The sequence below is a fragment of the Leptonychotes weddellii genome, chromosome 5, assembly GCF_054177405.1.
Source record: "Leptonychotes weddellii isolate Sample4059 chromosome 5, ASM5417740v2, whole genome shotgun sequence".
Taxonomy (NCBI): Eukaryota; Metazoa; Chordata; class Mammalia; order Carnivora; family Phocidae; genus Leptonychotes; species Leptonychotes weddellii.
The window spans coordinates 148888945-148900488 of record NC_138373.1 but is presented as its reverse complement, the minus strand read 5'-3'; the positions used below and the strand labels follow the sequence as shown (position 1 = coordinate 148900488).

The window sequence follows — 11544 nt, the reverse complement described above, 5'->3', positions numbered from 1 at the left end:
GGACGAAGCATTGCAGCTGCTGAGGGTCTGAGCCCTTGGCAGACCCTCTCCAAGTTGCTTTTCCTCTTGTTCCTGGACCTGGCCAGGAGTAAGCCCTTAGTACAGGGCTGCTGAAGGAACAGATAAATGATAGTCCCCTCCTCCATCCCCCCGCCCCATCCCTGTGGCATCTTTAGCTACTCATTCTGCTACGGCATCCTCCACTGGGAACGGTGGATGGGCTCCACATCCCTGGGTTAACAGGAGCCTCGTGTGGGGACTCCTGGAACATGGTGTCGGGGAGGGACACCTCTGGTTAGGAACGAGCTGATTCGATAAAGAAATAGGGCTCACCAAAAGGACACATGAGGGGTCCTATAAGAAGTGGCAGTTCATGGACCCCCAAATGGTAATTGGGCCGGGCTTGACAGAGAATGGAGTGAATTCTGGGCCCCTAGGTTACACTAAAGAGCTCAGTTTGGGGTTCTTACTCAGTGCTGGCCATGAAACGATCTCTCTTCACTGCCGCATTTCCTGCCAATTAGACAATTCTTGCCAAAGGCCCCTGTTCATATTTTGCAGAGGGGATCTGATTGGTGTAGCTAGTAGACACTGGCTGTTGGACAGAGCCCTGCCATTGGCTACCTCAAGTTATGGGCCAGCCGCGGTCCAGTCACCTGTGACTGGGGTAACGAGGGGGAAGAACATGACCTACGGTCATGGAGGGGCTGGGGCTGGACAGTTGCTTTTAGAAAGAGCTGTATATGTGGGATAGTCATACCTGATGTGTCTAATACAGACCCAGGACAGCCAGGACACTTGCTTCTTTCTGAACCTCATTGTTCACAGCTATAAAATGGGGCAATGCTCATTACTTTGCAAGGCTATTGTGAAAATTAGATGTAATCCTGCCCAAGGAGGCACTTGGTAAACTGTAAAATCCTGTGTAGATGGAAGGAAGGGCCTGTGTACCTAGATCATAGCACTATATCAACTGTACTGTAAGCTTATTCCTTTTATCTCCCCAAGGGACTGTGAGTTTCTTGAACACAAGGATGTGTTCATTTAGTTTTGTTGTCCTCGGCATGTAGCGGTTTCCACCACACAGTAGGTACTCTGTAACTGTGTGTTGGATGGATGAATGGATGGATGGACAGATGATGGATGGGTGAACAAGTGGGTGGATGGATGGATGGATAAATGGATGATGGGAAGATGGATGGATGATTGGATGGATGGATGGACGGACGGATAAATGGATGATGGGAAGATGGATGGATGGTTGGATGGATGGATGGATGGATGGACAGACGGATAAATAGATGATGGGCAGATGGATGGATGGATGGGTGGATGGATGGTTGGATGATGGGTAAATATAAAGAAGGCCAATCATCTTCACTTGCCTTTCGTACAAAGGCCATCTATCTTTTTATTCAACAAACATTTATTCAGTTCCAATTTGGCACAGGGCCATGTGTGAGGTCCAGAAGATACATAAGTGAATAAAATAAGTTCCCTGCTGCCCTGAAAATAAAAATAAGGTATTCAGGAGCCTGGACTCAAGAGGCTGACTTTCTGGGTTCAAATCCCAGCTCTCTACCATCAACTATGTGACCATGGCAAGTTTCCCAAACTTCCCCTCAATTAAACAAGGATAATGTCATATCTGTCTTAGAGATAGGGCTGTCGGGGGATTAAACAAGTTACCAAAAGTAAAGTGCTCAGAGTGTGTATTGGCTGCTATTATACACTCATGGCAGAGCCAGCATGGAAACTACAAAATATGGCATGGTGAAGGAAGCAGCACAACGGGAGTACCTACAAGTAAATGGAAAGAGGAAGAAATTAATTGTGCCTCAAGGGGGGAGGTCAAGCAAAATTTCTCAGAAGGAAATATTTGAGCAAGGTCATGAAGGCCATGAAGCCAGGAGTTTTCTGGGTGGAGTGGGAAAATTCAGACTCCAAGAGGCAATGGGTTTGTCTGGGTTCATCCAGCTATGAGCAGGAACCACCTCAGCTCCTTCCCCACTACTGCTGGCTGGGTGAGGGGCACTCTGGCAAAATGAGCGGGCTGTGGACAAGGAGACTGCTAAGGGCCAGGACAGCCCCAGGGCCAGCCAGGGTGCTGCTGCCGGAGCTTGGAAACATGACAGTTCTTCCTGGGATGGTTGACAACAGGGAGTGTTGAGTTTCAGGCTGCTGGCGTGGGCCTTGGTGGTGCCCTTTCTGCTGGCTTCTGAGACTCCAAACAGTAGCCAACCTCCTCCCTGCTCTTGCCACATACACAAACACCCCCACGCCCCTGTGGCCTGAGTTGTCCTACCTCCCCCCAAATGGCACCTGCCCCAAAATAGCTTCCATGTGAGAGCTACAGAAAGGAAAAGATTAGACCCCGCATGAAAAGGAGGGAGGAGGAGGAGGAGGAGAGAGAGTGAGCAAGCTGTCAAGTGATCTGTGTCAAGCTTCTGGGAAAGTATAAAATCCCTCTGGGGCCAGGCGATCTCAAACCCCAGCTGTCAGAGCCAGGACACCGAGTCAGCCCGGACTTGCTCTTCTTGTCTTCCTCAGACTGCACAATGGGGCTCAGCGACGGGGAATGGCACTTGGTGCTGAACATCTGGGGGAAGGTAGAGACTGACCTCGCGGGCCATGGGCAGGAGGTCCTCATCAGGTAAAAGGAAGAGATCCCATTGCCTCTGTCACCCACTCCCCAAAGATCAAGGGTGTGTGCCTGTAAGGTGGAACGTTTGCCTGGGGTTGACCAGTTGGCTGCGTTGGTTGAGTTTATTAAAACCCCCGCTTGGTTCTCCTTTGCTTGTGTCAGGGACTTGAGTCCAGAAAGGAAGAGAGGAAAAGAGATCCAGCTCATGCCTGTGTCAGCAGCAGGAGAAGCCTGGTGCTCAAATGCTGGATGCCTAGCACCCACCAAGAGGAATCCTAGAATTGTAGACAGAGTTAACCATCTCTCAGGCCCTGAGACGTCTTGTCCAGCCGCTTCAATTAATGGTTGAGGACAAAACGGACCTGAGAGGGACAGGACCTCCCCCATATCACAAGTCCATTAAGGTCTATGAACTGTCAAGGCTAAGACGTGGTCTTCAAGATGAGACCCGCAGCTCTAGAATGGGTTCTGCCACTGAGCAGTTGTGTGACCTTTGGAAAGGTACACAACCTCTCGGAGTCCATTTCCTCTCCTATACAATGGGGGGAAATGCTAATATCTACGTTTTAGAGTGGAAGTGAGATTGAATAAGATAATGCATGTAAGGGGCCTGACATTGTTCGTGGAATATAGCAGGTTCTAGAGGATGTTAGTAATTGTTATGGACGGAGCCAGACTAAGGACCTTCACAGCATTATACTTAGAAAACAGAAGACAGAGGCCCATTCGTGACATTTGATGTTGAGGAAGTCTTGAATTTGAGAGCTCTGAGTGGGGTGGTCTCCAAGTGCATCTTCACTGCTATGGCTAAGGGTTCCTGAATAAACAAAAGAAAACAAAATTCCAAGCTTTGAACATAAAGGATGGCGTGGGATTTTATTTTCCCATTGCCCTCAACCACAGATGGTGTTAGATCCCTTTTCTGGTCCCTTCTCTCATGCTCTGGGCCAGTGCGAGTCAAATATCTAATGGGGCGTAAGTCAACATTTCTGTACCTGGGAGCAAGTGGGCTCTGGAGCTGCCTCAAGTGAATGGATTGTCATTCACACTTTAATTTACAGATGAGTTCCTCCTTCTTTGTGGGCCAGGTTTTCCTCTCCAATTCAGATGTGTATTCAGTCTCACTTGGGCTTCACTCATTTCCAGGTCCCATGTCTGGGGAGAATGGCCAGTCCCGTGAGCTTTATCCGCAGTCTGAGCCCTTAGTGGCCCATGCTAGAAACACCTGGGGAAGGATGGTCAAGTTCTCTGTTGCCTCTGACTGGTATCATGGAGGTGTTCCCTTCTGTCTTTCTCCTCCTGTCCCTGACAGCAAGACATAGCTCCTCAGCCACGTTTGCTGTGTGACCTTGGACAAATCACTCCTCCTCTCTGGGTCCTGTTTGCCTATTGGTTGAGTGAAACGATTGTCTGCCAGAGTCTCTGAGGTCTGTTTCTGCTCTCATGCCCTGGCATTCCCTGAACCCATGCTCCTCCCCTGCTTTTGGAGAGGAGAGGGAGGGTAGTTGGGGTTGGGGACCAGTTTGCCGAGCACGAGACTCTCCAAGGCGATCTGGGGGCTGCCAGCCCCCAAGGCAGTGACTTGAAGGAGACTTGGGGTATTAGGTCATCAGGGGAAATATTCCCTCCCTGCCCAGGGTGGATCAGGGAGACCTGCCAAGGGCCGGGGGCCAGGGATGAGATGTGATGCCTGAGACTCCAGCCCCTGGAAGGTCCCAGAAAGCCCAATGTTTTGTCACGTCTTAGGCTGTGGGACATGCAGAGACCATGCCAACTGGTTCTGCCTTCTTAGTGTTTAGGGTCTGGGGAGGAGGGTCCCCCCTGCGTGGAGAGGGTTCGGGGGGTGGGGGGAAGCTAACTCCCAGGGCTGCATGTGCCTCTGTGGGAGCTGGGCTCTTGGTTCTGTTCCAGATGCTCAGCCTTACTGACCTTGGCAAGGTCATTTCTCCTGCTCCCCTGATTATAAAAGACAGCAAATTCTTTTTGGCTGAGCCTGCTAATAAAACACAGAGGGCTTCACTCCAAGTACATGATCATAAAGGTCTAGAACATAAAAGCCAGAAGGTCAGTTGGAGAGCCTGGCTCCAGGAGTGGGGGTCCAGGAGGGAGGCGGCTGCTGACTGTGCCCCTGCCGTTCCTTCTCCTGCCCAGACCCTTTCTGCTTGATTTATTTTTGTATTTGGACAAAGAATTTTGAGGCCACGAAGTTTGAAAATCACCGCTGGTGGCCAACACTTCTCATGTTACAGGGAGGAAACACGGCCTGAGGGTCTTGGCCAGCCAGGGGCGGCTATAGACAGAACCCCAAATTCCCGAACTCGATGATAATGTTGGAGACGGTGGTGGCCACGGCGGTGATAATGGTGGTAGGGACAATGAGGAAGGGGGAGGACAGCAAATATTTACGCGGTACACACCGCCTGGCCCTGTGTTCGGTGCTTCATGCATATTAACTCACTTAAGCCTCACAAGTGCCTCATGAGGTAAATATTATGATCACCACTCTGAACAGAGAGGTTAAGTAACTTGCCCAAAGTCACACAGCTGAAATTCAAATCCAGGCAGCGTGGACCCTCGCTCATCACACCCCTGCTCTGGAGCCCCAGGCTTCCGTGTGGGCATCTAATCGGGCCTCAGTTCAGAGGATGGCTGGGAGGTGGCCTCCTTTCTTGCTGACTTGCCTGTAGGCCTGTAATAGGCCAGGAAGGTGGACGTAGGATGGAAGATGACAACACGAGGCAAGGGAGGGCTTCTGCAACAGGAGAGAAAATCCGTCCATCCTTCTCCGTGGGGTGATGGCTTCCTCTGTCCATTCGCAGGGACCTGCCGTTAGGTTAATCCAGGTGTGGCCTTCTGTGGCTGCCCCCACTCCCAGCGGCAGGACTGTGGGCTGAGGGAATGAGGTGGCTGAGTGGTGCTGGAATGATCTGGTGGGCACGGATTAGCCCGATATTCCTGCACTGTTGAAAGTAAATCTGGGCTCCCTTGCCGGCTCACTGGTGGAGAGTGGAAGGTGAGGCAGGGGTCAAGCCTTAGAATTTGGAGGCTGAGATATCAGCTAGACCAATCTTTTTGTTTTATAGATGGGTGAACCAAGACCCAGAGAAGTTGAGTGATTTCTTCAATGTCACACAGCACATTGGAGACAGAGCGGAGATCAGAACTCAGCTTCCATAATTCTCAGTCCCGTGTCCTTTCTCCCATACATCTGGGGGCCTCCCAGAATATCTGAGACTCCTGGCTACCTTGGGTACAAGTCCTTGGCCTTCATCTGCCCCAGATAGCTCCCTCCAGTGTCCCGACCTCCGACCTTCCCCTGTGGGTGCTAGGTCTCGCATCTGCCAGGCAGGGATCATTGTCACCAGATAATAATAGGAGCTCAGGGACCCTTGGGTGAAAAGTGCCAGAGATGAGCTGTCAGTGACGCACATGGCTTGGCGGGGCCGGGGCCGGGGCCGGGGCCGGGGCCGGGGCCGGGGCCGGGGGGTGGTGAGGTGGTGACATTGGGCAGGGTGTGGACAGCCCTGAGCATTCTGGGGAAGCAGGAGGGATTCCCTCCCGGGAGAAGGGTGTGCTCCCTGTTGGTGCTGCCCTGTGCACGCTTGTGTGTGTCTGGGTGTGCATGCATGTGAATAAGGGTGTATGCTAGGAGATGCTTCCACAAACTGGAGTGTGTCCATAGCAGGGCTGGAGGCGGTGGCAGAGCCTGGAAGCCACGAGAAGGAGGAACTTTCCGAGGACCTGAAGCCATTAGACAGGAGGAGGGAAAGCCTGGGCAGACAGGGTCACTCCTGGAAACATTTCAGAGTGTGACACAAGACAGAGAGCATGAGTTCTAGAACTGTCCAGTCTCTGCTGTGGGTTTTGCCACTGGCCAGCCGTGTGACCCTGAGCACATCACTTACCTCTGTGGTCCATTCGCCCACAAGGGAAATGGGGAGAACCACTCCCATCTAGGCGGCAGGTAGGACTCCCTTTAACCAACACCCACCTTTCCACAGCAGGAAACACTGAGGTCCAAGGTTACAGGTGGCTGCTCAGGTTCATGGGCAGAGTCGATCTGTGGCCAGATCCCTGGCTCCCTGGCAGGAGCGGGGACCTGGTCTTTGGCAAGTGGCTCCCCCTCCGACCCCGGGGCCTCACTGTCTGTACTGTGAGGAGCCTGGGAGGGACAGGAAGTCTAAGCAAAACAAGCAAGAGCTTTCTGAGCCCAAGAGCTAATCTGGAGTAGAATGGCCCTCACAGGTAGTAGTGAGCTTCCTGTAGCTGGAAGTATTCAAGCAACCGAAGGATGATCCCTAGGTAGGAAACTGCAGAGATAGTCCCCTGCATGGTCTATTTTTTGAGTCACTCTGATCTGTTTCCAGTTGGCCCTTCTGCACACCAGCCCTGTAATATTGAGTTACGCCTTCACACCTCTGAGCCTCTGTTCCCTCCTCTGTAAAATGGGAATAGTGGGACCCTAAAGGGAGTTGCACACAGGAGGTACTCAACAAATCCAGGGTCCTCCGGCCCCAGTGCCCCCACGTCCCCCTCTTCTGCCCAATTCCAGTTAGTCATCTACTCTCCAAACAACTTAGAAAAAATAGGGGTGAAGCCAGGGACCAATGCAGATACAACCCTCCCTCCTGCCTCTCACGGTAGCAATGCAGAAGACGCAGATAATGAGGATGAGAAAAATCATAAAGCTGAGCCTCTGTATAGCACACTGCGTGTGCTCGGTGCATATGCTCTCATTTAGTCACAGCATTGCTGCTATGGGTAGGGACCCGTTATCCCCTTTGTTTGGATGAGGAAGCGGAAGCCCAGAGAGGTAGAGTGACCTGCCCAAGGTGACACAGCTGGAAAGTAGGGGAGCCCAGCCTGGCATTCGTGTCTGGCCACCTCCAGACCCAACGGCATGTTCCTGTGTCTGACTCCCACCCTCCTTGTGCCCGCAGGCTCTTTAAGAGCCACCCTGAGACCCTGGAGAAGTTTGACAAGTTCAAGCACCTGAAGTCAGAGGATGACATGAGGCGTTCTGAGGACCTGAGGAAGCACGGCAACACGGTGCTCACGGCCCTGGGGGGCATCCTCAAGAAGAAGGGACATCACGAGGCTGAGCTGAAGCCCCTGGCCCAGTCACATGCCACCAAGCACAAGATCCCCATCAAGTACCTGGAGGTAGGAGGCAGGGCAGGGGCGCGTGGGAGGGTGGAAGGACAGGCCTTGGAGGGATGCGATTTGGGTTCGAGTCCCAGCTTGGCCCACGATGCTCCTCCTTGTGCCCCAGGGCCCTCATCTGTAAAATGGGCTATTGCCCACTTTGCCTTCCTCCTGGGGTCACTGAGAGTAAATCCACTTCTCCCCCAAATCAGTCTGTCATCTAGGGGAAGAAGGGAAGAGCAGATATTGGGAGCACCCCTTGTATTCCCCTTCATGGGAAGGTAGCACTACTGTACCCACTGGGCAGATGAGTAAACTGAGGCACAGGGAGGGCGATAGCTTGTCCCTGGCACACTCCCAGGATTCAGACTAGGGCTCTGTTCCTCCAGACCCCCCGCTCCTAACCCCTATGCCACAGTAGAGTAGCTGGGGCTCCATCCTGGGGTGGGGGTGGCCAGCAGGCTGGCGCCACTCATTCCAGCATCTTTACAGATGAAAAGAGAGACAGCCCTGGTGTCCTAGGCAAGGGGAATTGGTTTGAACCTCCTTTGATGGGCTGAGAAGTTGGGTGGGCAGGGGAGAGCCTGAGCTGCAAGGAGGAGGGGTGTGGCAAGAGGGAGGACTGAGATCTGGGGAATAAAGGGCCTTAGGGATAGGTGCAACCCCTGGGGATGGGAGCAGCAGACAGGCTGGTGCAGTGATGAGGATAAAGATCATGGTCATAGCTACCAGTGAGGATGGGCCTTGGTAAGCATTCGCTTGGATCACTGCGTGGAATTCTCACAGTCTCCCCGAGGTGAGGAACTGCATTCAGGGTCTTCTTTTTCTCTGACACAAAGGAAGTTCAGAGATAAGGAGTCCAGAGCCGGTGTGGGGGCCCCACAGCCACCAAGGGTGCAGGCTCTTTCCGTGCTGCCAAAGTTGGCATGAGTCCTCAAAGTTGACTCATGGTCCAAGATGGCTGCTAGAGCTCCAGCCATCTGGTCCATGTTCCAAACAGGAAGCAGGAGGAAGAGAGGAAAGTTCTCTTTTAAGGAGTCACAGAAATCCCATCCAGCGGTTTTGTTTACATCTCATTGGCCAGAAGTTAGTTATAAGACCACACTCACCTGCATGGAAAGCTGGGAATTGTAGTCTATTGCCATTCCAACTCCAACTAGTGTTCTGTTACCAAGGAAGAAGGAGAAGAGGGGCATGGGGCAGGCAGTTAGCAGACTCTGTGCCAGGCAGGTACCCTTCTCATACCCACTTTACAGATTTGGAAACTGAAGTCTCAGAGAGGTTAAGTAGCTTGCCCAAGGTGACACAGCTAATAAGCCAGTAGGTACAGTCTGATCTATGGTACTCGGGAACTCAAGCTCTTAATCCCTTGCGGCACAATGTCTCCCATCAACCACCACCGCCCCTGTCTTCAGCCTCTCAGCCTCACCTCCCTGCACCCCAGCTGCCCCCACAAATCACACAGAGGCAACCCTGCCTGCCCGTGAGGAGCGGGTCCTGCCTTTGAGACTCTGCGTATGCTGCGGCCCCTGCCCTCCCCATCTTCTCTTGGCAACAGACCCCTGTCCATCCTCCAGGGCCCAACTTAGAAGCCACCCCCTCTGCATGTGGCTGTCAGCTGCTCCATCCACTGGCGCCCCCCCGTCTCCCCCCTGCAAAGCCGCTTTATCCTCATCCCTTGTCATGGCGCCTGCCCGGCTGTACTGGGATTTATCTCTTTACCCAGCTGTCTCCTGGCCGGGGCATGAGCTCCCCAAGGGCAGACCCTGGCTCTCCCATTTCTGAACCCTGGTGGCATGTGGTGGGCTCACAATACAGCTTGAATGACCCCTCCCCTCTAGGGGGACAAGGAAGCAGGCTCAGAAAGAGAAAACGATGTATCCAAGTGGAGTAGAACCCAGGTCTACTTAAAACAAGCTTCATTTACTGCGTAAATCCCTGCAGAATCTAAGACGGAGCCCCATGTCTGCTCTCCTGGCTCACTGTGGGACCTCCTTCTGTGCTCTTCCTAGGGGGCTGCTACTTCCCGGCGGGGAGTGAGGGGGCCACAGAGGGGGCTGGGTGCCAAGGGCAACTTTTCTCAGTTGTCTGGCTGCCCAAGCCCACCCTAACCTGGATATTAGTGGCTGTGCCCCAGACTCAGAAAAGGCTGAGTGAGGGGACCCGATGGGGTCAGCTGAGCCCCTGTTTTATGGTGAAGTCACCCATGGGGGTCACGGCAGAGTGGAGCCTGGAACCTGGGTCTCCCACATTTTCCAGGGGCAGGGTTGACCTCATGGCAGCCCGAATCCCCGCTTTGTTTTATGACATTTATGACGTTAGAGGTGAACTTCAATATATGTCCAGATCGATGCCCAAAGGCAGGTGTTTGTGGAGTTGTCCTTGTTTCTTTTTTTTCTTCTTCTTCTTTCTTTTCTTTTCCTTTTCTTTTTTTTCTTTCTTTTTTTTTTTAGAGAGAGAGCATGGGGGGAGGTGCAGGAGCAGAGGGAGAGGGAGAATCGGAAGCAGGCTCCATGCCCAGGGTGGAGCCCAGTGCGGGGTTTGATCTCACGACCCTCAGATCATGACCTGAGCCGAAATCAAGAGTCGGACTCTCAACCAACTGAGCCCCCCGGGCGCCCCGCTGTCCCTATTTCTAGGCAGAACTGTGTTTATGGGCTGTTGCCGTGTGTGCCTCCTGAGCCTTCTGTCACCATGTGCCCCCCGTTACCTGCCTGTGGTCACTTGCACTTGGGGCACCCTGAGAAACAGGGAAAAGCCACCCAAGGTGTTGTCCCTGCCTCTGTCCCTGGCTCTGGCAGCCGTTTGCCCACAGCCCCCTGGGTGCAAATTCTAGCTCTGCTGTCCACTTGCTATGTGACCTGAGTCTGGCTACTTTCCCATCGGGGACCTCTGTAAAGTGACACCACTTGGTCCACTGGTCACAGTTGTGGTTGGCATCAAATCTCGACCAACTATCAAAAAGGCCCAGTAGCATTTTACACCCATGAGATCTTTCGGTCGCTAAAGCAGCCGTGCTGTAGATGTTCCCGGTAATGATATTGTGGGTGTCTGAGCACTTGTGGGGACGGTGAGGCTGGTACGGGACAGGCTGGGCCCCAGGGACGAGCCGTAGGCCTCCCTCCTTCCCGCCCACCAATAATTCTGAGCACCAGCTCTGTGCTTGGCCCAGAAAATATGATGCTCTGCCCCCCACCCCCGCCAGCCCCCAAGTAGGCTACTTAGAGCAATAACCACACTAAGCCATCGAATGCAAAAATTAAACACACACAGATGGAAATAGTTTCTTTCTAGATTTTCCGACTGGGAAATCCTGGGTAAAACCACGGAATGGGAGCATTTCCCTTCCTTTCTGCTGCCAGCATGGGGGCAGTGTCCTGGGCTCTTGCACCGAGGTGGGCCTGGTTCCCCGTCGGCACCTGTCTCCCAGGGTGGTAGGGAGAGAAGGAATTAATCCATGGAGACCCCTCGGAAGCACGCCTGGTGTGTAATAAGCCCTCGATAAATGGCCGTGGAGTAAAGAGAAGGTGGGACTCAGTCTGATTCCCATCTGGCTCCTAGCGTGTGCGCCCCTGTGACCAGCACCCCCTTTCGTCTCCTCCCTGCAGTTCATCTCAGAAGCCATCATCCATGTCCTGCACAGCAAGCATCCCGCGGAATTCGGCGCCGACACCCAGGCTGCCATGAAAAAGGCCCTGGAGCTGTTCCGGAATGACATCGCTGCCAAATACAAGGAGCTGGGTTTCCATGGCTAA

The 11544-nt window shown here is 53.2% G+C and overlaps 1 protein-coding gene across 1 annotated transcript; it reads left to right on the top strand.

The window, feature by feature from the left end:
- The first annotated feature begins 2558 nt into the window (after nucleotides 1–2558).
- On the top strand, nucleotides 2559–11544 carry MB (myoglobin). Its single transcript, NM_001290069.1, has 3 exons — nucleotides 2559–2653; nucleotides 7585–7807; nucleotides 11398–11544. The coding sequence occupies exons 1-3, from the start codon at nucleotides 2559–2561 to the stop codon at nucleotides 11542–11544; spliced, it is 465 nt and encodes a 154-aa protein (NP_001276998.1).